The sequence below is a fragment of the Acomys russatus genome, chromosome 1 (assembly GCF_903995435.1).
Source record: "Acomys russatus chromosome 1, mAcoRus1.1, whole genome shotgun sequence".
Lineage (NCBI taxonomy): Eukaryota > Metazoa > Chordata > Mammalia > Rodentia > Muridae > Acomys > Acomys russatus.
Window position 1 is genome coordinate 79,280,438 of NC_067137.1, and position 11,684 is coordinate 79,292,121.

Below are 11,684 nucleotides of genomic sequence, written 5' to 3' on the forward strand. Positions count from 1 at the left end.
AAAACAAACAAACAAACAAACAAACAAACAAACAAAAAAACAAAAAAGAATTCTGATTAAAATTATAATCATGAATTGTGAAATTATAAAGACCTAAAATATGAAAGGATTAGGAACTCCTACTATATTCATATCTGTACACACACACACATGTACATGTATTTTATTCTTGAGAACCATTTATTAGATTTTTAAAAGAAACCCCTCATAGCAAGCAAACTGTACATCCTGGAGCTCCTGAAGGAGGATGGAGAAGACAGAGTAGCATCGAGGTGGGTCACGTGGTGACAGGCAGTCACAGGCAGGGAGCGGAGCTTTAGAATGAGGAAGCCCAAAGCAACTAGAGGCTTTAAGAGCATGCTTAGGCTCTGGCGAGCATCCAGAGAGAAGAGAAGGGAATAGTTCCTGAGTCAGGACTCAGAAGAGCCCAGGGCAGACCCAACCGAACCCTTGGCATTAACCAAAGACGTTTAAATTAGGAACCTACATGGAAATGACTCCGTGCAGAGGGCTTGTCTAGTTAGTGTGTGTAGGACCTGGGTCTGATCCCTAGCACGGTACACAGCATATAACAAGAACAGTAATAGCCGCACATAGAATATGCCTGGCATGGTGACAGATGCCTTTAATCCTAGCATTCAGGAGGTAGAAGCAGGCAGATCTCTGAGTTGGAGGCCAGCCTGGTCTACAGAGCGAGTTTCCAGGGCAGCCAGTGATACACAGAGAAACCGTGTCTTGAAACAAGCTCCCATGAAAAGAAACAAATATTAATTACTCCTGTTACTCATTGTTCTCAAAGAGCATGTTTTGATTTTTAAATTAGTAATTATATAGGGGTATTGATTAGGTAAAGTTTTGTTTACTGAAATCTGGTATTCATGTACCTCGTGTTTTCAAATAGGAAAGAAAATATGTGCAGGTGTATGTCTGTGGCTATGTACACTTGTATGCTTGTGTGCAGGTGTGCTACCAGTTAAAGAGAAATTCATTGGCTATTTTACATTCATACACTAGAAATGTTCTATAGTTAAGGTACTGTTATTTTCTTCAATCCTTGGTAAGACCTTTTTTTTTTTTCATATTGACTAGGGTCATTGTAATGATTTACTGATCTTTCAAACACAGCCCTATTCACTGCTTCGGTAAGTAAATACAGTGTGTTTGTGTGTGTGTATGTGTGTGTCTGTGAATGTCACAAGGCCCTGGGCACAATCTATAGCACTGTATAAACAGGGTGTGACAGCTGGTGTCTGTAATCCCAGCACTCAGGATGTAGAGGCAGGAGGCTGAGGAGCTCACAGTCACCTTCAGCTATGTTGTGAGTGGTTTTGTGGAGTTTGGATCCTCAGTAGCTAAAAGCTGGGTGTGACAGCAGGTGCCTGCAACCCCAGCACTGGGGAGGTGGTGACTATCAGGTGTGTGCTGGCTATCAGTTAGAGACCTTATCTCAAAATCATAGTTAAGGGCTGGAGAGATGGCTCAGAGGTTAAGAGCACTGTCTGCTCTTCCAAAGGTCCTGAGTTCAGTTCCCAGCAATCACATGGTGTCTCACAACCATCTGTAATGAGATCTGATGCCCTCTTCTCACATGCAGGACTACATGCAGGCAAAACACTATATACATATTAAATAAATCTTTCAAAGAAAAAAATCATCATCATTGTCATCATATTGAGGAAGGTGACTGGAAAGATAGTGTTAACCTCTGGTCTCTTTACAAATGCCCATACATATGTACACACACATGAACATGTGCACACACATACAGCACATAGTCATATTCAACACCCTACACACACACACATGCACAAGCCATGCACGTACACATATACTTGAGTGTGACAGAAGCATTGTGGTTTTATTGTGTGATACCTACTCACCACAGTGGGTCCACTTTACTTTAAATGTTAGGGCAAGGCAGTTATCACTAGCTGTTTTGAAATGCTGAGAGAAAAGAAATATGAATAGGACAGAGATTGTTGTCTTAGTAAGGACACGTGTATTTATATGCATATAAATAGAGCAAATTATGTATGCCATCTTATAGTTGTTTTTTTTTTTTTACAATGCATAGAAATCTCTCATCTAAGTATATAAGCATTAAACATAATAGGTCTATAGCTGTTAGCAACGGTGCTATCATATGGACGGGATTGACAAGACGAACGACAGATATTTAGGATATCTGCGATTTGGAGCTGTTACAAAAACTTAGGCGTGGTGTAGTTGTGGGTGTCCTCTTTGGAAGGCATGCAGATCCCCTCAGGAGGAATTCCTAGAGGGAACATTGATGGGTCAGAGACTGCACTGTGATGCTTTTTGGTGGCTCCCACTGCCATGCTCAACCACCATTTGTATCTCTGCCTGGCACCTTGCTGTGCCCACTCTGACCTTCAGGTGTATTTAACCCACTGACTAAATTGCCCTGTCTCTAATAAAGCTAATCTGTCATCTCCAGGGCTCTGGGACTGTGGCCCTCTTCTGTGTTTGTTGAAGTCCTGAGGTCTCAGCGTGGGGGTCCCACCAGCAAAGTTTCCCTGACTGTGTTTGATCATTTTCTGATTGCTGTGGAACCATTCAGAGCCTTAGGACTTACATCACCACAGGCTCAGCATTTCCATCAGCCTGATGTTCTTTTCCTTTGCTGGCTCCTGAGTTCCTTGGATGTTGATTTCCTGTTCCTGAGACCCGCCCACTGAGAGTCCTTTTCCTAGGCTGGCTCCCCTCTTCCACCTACTCTTTCTTCCCATGACAAAAGCACAGGAGCTGGGTGCCAGCATAGGAGTGGAACGAGATATATACCTGGGATAAAACTCAAATTTTCTTAGGCTTCTGTGTCTAGAACATCTTACCTCTTCTTCTTTGAAGTTAGTAATAGAAAGGAAAAGGCTCCATGAAATAAAAGGTAGAGAAGAAAAAAAAAAAATGAAAGGAAAAGAAAAGGTAAAGCCAGGCATGATGGCGCACACCTTTAATCCCAGCACTCAGGAGGCAGAGTCAGGCGGATCGCTGTGAGTTCGAGGCCAGCCTGGTCTACAAAGTGAGTCCAGGGCAGCCTGGTCTCCAAGCGAGTCCAAGGATACACAGAGAAACCTTGTCTTGAAGAAAAAAAAAGTATTTAGAAAAGAGAAAACAAACAGAAAGTTAAAGCAAAATTAAAATGACAAAGAATGCAAGTTTCATAATTTCTAAAAGATTTATTCATTTTTATTTTCTATGTACAAGTGTTTTACTGCATGCATGGCTATGCACTGTGTACATGCCTGGTTTCCATGGAGCATGGCAGATGTTGTGAGCCACCATGTGTGTGCTGGGAATTGTGCCTAAGCCCTCTGGAAGTGCAGACAGTGCTCTTAGCTGCTGAGCCATCTCTCCAGCACAAGTTTCATAAATTTTTTTGTTTGGTTTGGTTTGGTTTTTTGAGACAGGATTTCTCTGCATAGCTTTGGCTGTTCTGGAACTTGCTTTGTAAATCAGGCTGGCCTCTTTCTCACAGAGATCTCCCTGTCTCTGCTTCCTGAGTGCTGGGATTAAAGGTGTGCACCAGCACACCCAGCCTAGCCCAAATTTCATAATTTTTAAAGACTAACACATGTGACAGTTTATATCATTAGGTGTAACATCTTTCACAAACTTGGCAATATCAGAATTCATATAGAAAAAGACTGCTTACTCTTTTTTTTTTTCCCAAACAGCGTTTCTCTGTGTAACCTTGGCTGTCCTGGACTCACTTTGTAGACCAGGCTGGCCTCGAACTCACAACGATCCGCCTGCCTCTGCCTCCCAAGTGCTGGGATTAAAGGCGCACTACCACACCCAGCAAAGACTGCTAACTCTTATATTTTTTTAATTTTAAATTTTTTTGAGAGTTTCATACATAAGTGCTGTTTATTTGTATCATCCCCACCCTTCCCTCACCTTTATTTATAATTATTGACACATAACAATTTTATAAGTTAATGTGACTCATTATCCTGTCCATCTTCTTTTGTGTCACCTCTTGTTTTCCTGAGGACTGGATTTTGCTTTGGTTTTTTGTTTGTTTGTTTGTTTTGTTTTGGGCTTCATGCATTCTGGCAAGTGTTCTACGATCAGCTAGATGTCCAATTCCTGGATTATTTTAATTAAAGAGTATTATTCGTCATGAGTTGCATTTTCTATTTCCTTGAATTTGGCTCAGCTGTTGCCATCTAGGGTTTTCATGTTGATGTTTGTGAAAAATAACTGAAAAAGAGCAGAGAATGCTTAGCTTGCCAGGTGTGGCGTCATGCTCCTGCGACCCCAGTGGTGGGGAGGCCAATGTGGAAGGCTAGCCTGGGCCACAGAGGAGCTGGTTTGGTTGCTAGCATCCATGGCAGCTTACTGACATCCCTCTGTAACTTCAGCTCCAAGAGATATGGTGCCCTCTTCTGGCCCCTGCCAGTACTTGTTCTCTCATGGCATACATTCACACAGATGCACACACACATAAAATAACATAATGAATTTGAAAAACAACAACAGGGATGGTGATATGGCTCAGATCTTAAAAACTAAGGCTTCCGGGCTGGAGAGATGACTCAGCGGTTAAGAGAACTGACTGCTCTTCCAGAGGTCATGAGTTCAATTCCCAGCAACCACATGATGGCTCACAACCATCTATAAAGTGATCTGATACCCTCCTCTGGTCTCCTCAGGCAGAGTACTGTATACATACTAATTAATTAATTAATTAATTAAAAAAAAAAAAACTAAGGTTCCCAACCAAAAAGAAAAAAAAACAAAAAACAAAAAAAACAAAAAAACCACCAGGCAAACAAAAACACATTTAAGTTCAGTATGGAGGGATAGCTCTCTGTTCCTGGAATCCAGATCATCCCTGGAGTCAGTTTGCAGCTCTGCAAAGGGTAGCCTGGTTCAGAGCTAACTGTCCCCCTGTGCTTTTATTGACAGATCATGTCTTGACTGCATTGGGAAAAATGCTATTATTTTAAAAAGTCAATTATCATTATTACCTCCTAAACTTCTTCAGCAAGTTCTCAAAAAAATAACATTTTGGACTGCAGCCAATTACAGAAAAGAGCAAAGAGTCCGAAAAGAAGAAACAGAAAACAATCAGCTATGCGTCAGTAGCCACTGAATTGCTGCAGGCCCAGTATGTCAAAGTGTTTTGATCAGACTACACATTTGACCCTCTCCTGCAGTCACAGGCTTTATTTAAAGGATACAATTACAAATGTTTTGCTACTGTGATTACATGGTGTGTGGGGGGGGGGGTAATACATGGAAATAAGATGTAGTTGAAGATGTGTCTGTGTTTATAAACTGATTTACTTGTAAAAGACAGAATACGTGTTCTTTTTGGGAATAACTACAGTAACAACAGATCTTAACTCGATGTGTACTCTTTTCTAGAAAGATTTTATAAATTTGAAAAACAGAAATTGCCCTAAGATCTTCAGAAATCCTCTAACACAGCTCTACGTGTAGATATAAAATTTCCTAATTGACCTCCATTACTTTAAGATCACCTAAGTGTCTCCTTGATAGCATCGTCAGAACTTTCCATCCCCATTGTTGAGTGGGAAACATGTTTAGTTAGTTCAGGCTCCACCCACCAAGGACCACATGGGTGAAAGTTGGCTTGTCTACTGGCTTTGAAATACCAGGGTGTGGGATATTATAGCCTTGAGACATGGTAAAATTCACACTTCCTTAGAAAAGTGTTTCTATTCACAAGTAGTATGGAGTGATGATCTGGTGTTTTTGACTCTCTAAATTCCTCATTTGAGCTACTCTGCTCTATAGACGTGATGCTCTCTAGACACCACATGCCCAGATGTGGACAACTTCTCTCATCCTCTCAGCATCATCTATCCGGAAATGGGAGACTCCACTGTTACAGTCTTCAAAATGGTACTTTGACCATTTTGAGACATTATTCTTCATACTATCCATCTTTTTTCCCATTGACATATTGTTATAATTAATTACTAAAGGATTCAATATATGACATTATTTCCCCTCACTGTCACCATGTAAGTTATCTCTGAACTTTAAGATGCTGTGATATTTCTATACTGTATATAATTTATAGTGAAAATTGTATTTCATTAAACTGTAGATATGTTTTATACATGCTGTATTTTGGATGTATAAAGCTTCTATTTATGTATTGGAATAATTTGTGTTTACACTTTATTTATTAAACAGAGTATATAGAATTATTGCTTCACACTTTTGTCACTGTGGACCAGTCAGAGTTCATTTCATTGTGGGGCTGACAATGAGGCTCAGTATGTAAAAGTGCTTGCTGAGGAAGCCTGGTAGCCCGGTTCCATCCCTGACACCAGCTTAAGGTGTGGGGAAAAGCACAGAGGCACATGGACTTAAACATACAGTGAGCACAATAATACCAAACAAATAAAAAATTTAAATTTCAGTGTGAATTTTTATTTTTTCTTCCCATTTTAGTCTGTATAGCAGACATGGAAAATGAGTTTTATAAATAATATACTTCTTGGAGGGATTATCATTATGAACTTAAATATCAGGTTTTTTTTTATTGAAACATCATTAGCAGTGCCAAGACTCTTGATAAGCCCCCCCTCTTTCATCCAAAGACTCAGACTCATCTCCCAGCTTTGAAGATGTGTAAGCATCCCTGTGAATCTAGTTTACAGCAGAGAAGATAGAATCCTGCGCCTGGGATCTGTGCGTGCACAAACACTAAATAAACACAGCTTTCAAAATTAAAAAATACTAAAGTTTAAATGGAAGTGTTGGTTCCTTCGTAAACTCAGTTATGTAAATATGTTTTTGTTTTAATCCCAAGTGTGGGATTTTAGTTTGGGTTTTAGTTTGTTCACAGCTGATAATTGCCTCCTGTGGGGCATGGTCTTTGCCAGCTGGTAACATCCTGCCTCATGTGGCAAGGAGAGGGGCGTGGTCTAGGACTTTGAGGGAGATAAATAGGAGAGCCCGGAGAGAGAAAGTGTGGTGGTGGTGTGTGGCGTGGAGCAGTTTGGAGCGACCGGAGACTGACGGTGTGGCAACTCGGAGAGAGTGGAGACAGACATTTCAAGGTGGTGTTTTGGAGGAGTCAGATGGAGAGAGGGCTGCACTTGGAGATGGGGGGATGGGGGGATGGAGAGAGGGCGGGAGAGGGAGAGGGTGGGGGGAGGGAGGGGGGACGGAGGAAGGGAGGGAGGGAGGAAGGAGGGAGAAGTAAAGCGGTCTACACACCCTCTCTCTCCACTAACCTTCTTTCTCATAAGTAGTGTTGGGATGTTGGAAGGGAGTGGAGTCTAGAAAGAAAGGTAGAGGCTTCAATACCCCAAATAAAATAGAGTTTAAAAACAAGCATCAATGTGGTGCACCCCTGTAATCCTAGCAGAGGCAGGTGGATCTCTTGACCTCACTGTGTAGACCAGGCAGGCCTCAAATTCGGAGGTACACTTGTCTTTGCCTCCTGAGTTCTTGGATTAAAGGAGTGTGCCACCACTCCAGCCAACATAAAACATTTATAATGAAAAATAACCTTGTTTCTCATGTCAAAATTCAAAACAGCAATGGTACTGTTTTGTATTTTGTATGAGTAGACTTAATAGAAGACAGCTAGGTTCTTTCACTTGCTCTGTATTCAATTTTTGTCATATGGTTGTTGTTGTTGTTTTGTTTTGTTTTTTTTGCGGGGGGGGGGTGGTTCTCTGTGTAGCTTTTGGCTGTCCTAGACTCCCTTTGTAGACCATGTTGGCTTCAAACTCACAGCAATCCACCTGCCTCTGCTTCTCGAGTCCTGGGATTAAAGGCATGTGCCACCACACCTGGCCTTGTCATATGTTTTTAAAATTACATTATTGCATGTGGGTGTGTGTGCATGTATATGTGTGTATGTATGTGTGTGTATATGTGCATGTATGTGTGTATGTATGTGTGTGTGCATGTATATGTATGTATGTGTGCTTGAGCTGGTTCTCTCCTTCTACCATGTGGGTCCCAGTGATTAAATGCAGGTTATCAGGGCTGGCAGCTTTCTGTAATGGTCTCCAAATGCTGCAAAGACGAGCATCTTTGATAAGGGGTTCAAAGTATGTTTACAAAAGTGGTGATAGTAGGTTCTCCTTGAATATACATGAGCTCACCAGCCACGAGCAGTTGGCTAGGTTTCCAGTACCAAGCATGATTTTCCTCCTGTTAATCTAGCCTTACATCCAATTAAACAGCCAGGCATGGTCGCTCATGCCTTTAATCCCAGCACTCAGGAGGTAAAGGCAGATGAACCACTGTGGTTTCGAGGCCAATCTGATCTACAAAGTGAGTCCAAGACAGCCAAGGCTACACAGAGAAACCTTGTCTGGGGGGAAAAAATCCAATTAAACAGCTTTTGGCTGCCAATACAATATGAGTGTCACAGCTGGGCCTGGTGGCACACACTTGTAATCCCAGCACTTGGGAGGCAGAAGCAGGAGGATCTCTGTGATTTCGAGGCTAGTCTGGTCTACAAAGCATGTCCTGGACAGCCAAGGCTACACAGAAAATCCCTGTATTGGAAAAACAACAACAACAACGATTTGAGTATTGCTCTTGCACCTGTAGTGACATCTTGCTGTCCCTGCCTTTGGTGTGGTCCTGGCATCACAGCTGGGCAGGACTACTGAGTGCATCCCTGCCTTGGCAGCTTGCACAACACATTCTGGTACCATGAAAGCTGGTCCTTAGGGAAGAGGCTTTCGAGTCAGATCCAGCTTGATTCCTCTAAGCCCGGTTTCTGAAGGGCACGGGGGACATAAGCAGTACCCTATAAGATGGGGGCATGGCAAAGGACTTCCTGACTAGGATTCAGGGAGGTAGGCTAACAGTTGACAAGTAGGTCCTCCTAAAAACCAGAAAGCTTCTGTGCGGCTAAGGAAACAAAGAAGTGAAGGGGAAGCCCACAGCGATGGCGAGAAGCTTCCATCTCCATATCTGTTGTTTACATTCCTTCCCAGGGGACCCACCAAGGTCCCAAGCACACACGAGGCCGTGATTCTGCAAAATGTCCCTCTAGGGAACCACTGAGTTGACCGTGTTTAATTACAGAGTCTAGGTGAGGATTCCTGCGCTGAGTGGAGCCGCCTTCATCCAGCCACGCCTACAAAGCCTTACCCAGGAGGAGGAGGCTTCTGCCCGCCTCGGTAACCACAGATGGAGTCCCCTGGCCTATTACATGGTAGCCTTTGCGCCAGGCCATGTGCAGAGATGCCAGGCAGGAGGGAGAGCTGGACACCCGGGTGAGAATCTCATCCCCGCCTCCTCACTGTACTCAGGCGGTGTAAGCCATCAGTTGGCCAAGTGGGATGATCTTTTACAAGGGGCAGGGGTACAGCTGAACTCCCCCAGATGGCGATTGCTTGGGTGAGAACAGTCACTCACAATAACATCTGAGAGAGGGTTAATAGTCAGAGTACATAAAATAAAGAAACAAAGAGTAAAGAAAACAACCCAACTAAAATGAGCTGTAGATCTGAATTGGGGAGGGGGGGGGGAAGGGGAGGAGTTCTAAAGAAAAAATAAAATGGCTAAGAAATATCTTGAAAAATGTTCATCATCTTTAGTAGTTAGAGAAATGTGAATTCAAACAACTCCTAGATTTGAGGGTTTTGTTGTTGTTGTTGTTTGTTTTTTTGTTTTTTGAGTTCCTCTAGACAGGGTTTCTCGGTGTAGCCTTGGCTGTCCTGGACACACTTTGTAGACCAGGCTGGCCTCGAACTCACATCGATCCTCCTGCCTCTGCCTACCGAGTGCTGGGATTAAAGGCGTTCACCACCATGCCCGACCCAAGATTTGGGTTTCAGTCCAGACAGAACGGCTAAGATCAAGAAAAGAACTGACAATAAAAGCTGGTGAGTATGTGGGGGAGGGGAATCCCACTCACTGTTGGAGGGAATGCAAATGCAGCCACTATGCAAATCACAGAGAATTCTTGAGAAGCTAAAAATGACTCATATGACCCAGCTAATTGCACTCCTTGGTTTCTGCCTGAGGACTTTACACCCCACTGCACAGATACTTGCTCAGCCATGCTCATAGCTGCCCCACTCACAATGCCTACGAAATGGCAACAGCTCAAACAAATTCGAACTGATGGATGGATAATGAAAATGTGCTTCATATACACCACGGAACACTATTCAGCTATAAAGAAAAATGAATTTGTCGGTAAATAGAAGGAACTAGAAAATATTATACTGAATGAGGGAACCCAGCCCTAGAAAGACAAAGGACACATGTTCTTTCTCATCTAGGGTTCCTGGATCCAAATCTTTCAGGTGTGAGTATTTAACCTCAGAAACCAGAAAAGTAAAAAGGGACCATGAGAGGGCGGGGAAGAATGGTGGCAGGATGTGGGTGACAGGAGGGGAGCAGTGGGAGAATGGGAGGGAGTTTACTTGGGGAAGGACAGTAAAGGAGAGGAAGAACAAATAACACCAAGGATGTTTTAAAATGCCCCAGAGAATCATTATTTTATATACACCTAAAGTTACATATAATTATATGTGTTTGTGTGTGTGTGTGTGTAGTTGAAGTTAGTAAATTAAAATTTAAGTTATTTTACTTACACCTAAAATTATACAAAACAAATGTGTGTGTGTGTGTGTGTGTGTGTGTGTGTGTGTGTGTGTGTAAGTAATGAAGTTATAGTTACACCACTTGGGTGACAGTGTTTACTGCAAGAGTTAAAAGTAACAAAAAACCCAGACCCGGAGTAACAAATTCTTTTCTCTGTTAATGTTGCCCTTGGTTGCCTCCAAGAAGACCTTTTTGTGATACTATTTGTTTTTTTTTTTTGTGTGTGTGTGCATCCCGTTCTTTCGTGGGTGCTCCCTGAGGCCAGAAACATCGGACCCCCTGGAGCTGTGTAGATGTGGGTTCTGAGAACTGAACTCAGCTCTGGAAGAGCAGTAAATGCTCCGAACCTCTGAGCCGTCTCTCCAGCTCACAGTGAGGTTATTTTTGATGTCCTTTTATTTTCCTTTGGTTTTCCGAGACAGGGTTTCTCTGTGGAGCCCTCCCTGGCTGACCTGGACTCACTTTGTAGACCAGGCTGGCCTGGCACTCACAGAAATCCACCTGCCTCTGCCTCCCAAGTGCTGGGTTAAAGGCGTGCACCACCATGCCCAGCCTGATGTTCTTCTTTTGATAACATTTCTCACACTAAGCTATATGTCTTATTACCTAATGACTTCAATGTACAAGATCACACATGCTACTTTTATTTTGAAGAGGGAAATAGATACAATTGCTATGCTCTTCAGAATGCTACCATTATATAAAATAGAGAGGCAGTTCTGGCAGCAACATTAAATTGAAAATCTTCAGTATTTTACATATTTAATTTTGATTTTTATCCAAAGACATTCTCTGTCATGTTATTGTAAATGGGTTCTGGCTTGACTCAACTTCTCAGAATCTGAAAAGATTCTTTAAAAAAAAAAAAAAAAAGAAAGAAAGATTTATTTATTTATTATGTAGACAACACCCTGCCTGCATGTGTGCCCGCCAGCCAGAAGAGGGCGCCAGATCTCATCACAGATGGCTAGGAGCCACCATGTGGTTGCTGGGAATTGAACTCAGGACCTTTGGAAGAGCAGCTGGTGCTCTTAACTACTGAGCCATCTCTCCAGCCCCTGAAAAGATTCTTGAACATTGCCTTTTGAGTACAT

General features: G+C 42.5%; 1 protein-coding gene across 2 annotated transcripts in view; it reads left to right on the forward strand.

Annotated features, from left to right (window-relative positions):
* Positions 1–5,276, forward strand: part of Klhdc1 (kelch domain containing 1) — a 32,275-nt gene extending 26,999 nt beyond the window's left edge. For both annotated transcript variants that reach the window (XM_051146923.1, XM_051146928.1), the window contains 2 exons: positions 1,090–1,142; positions 4,933–5,276. In XM_051146923.1, the coding sequence (XP_051002880.1) occupies positions 1,090–1,142; positions 4,933–5,119 (240 nt within the window). In that variant the 3' untranslated portion in view covers positions 5,120–5,276. The remainder of the gene's footprint in view (positions 1–1,089; positions 1,143–4,932) is intronic.
* The last annotated feature ends 6,408 nt before the right edge of the window (positions 5,277–11,684 follow it).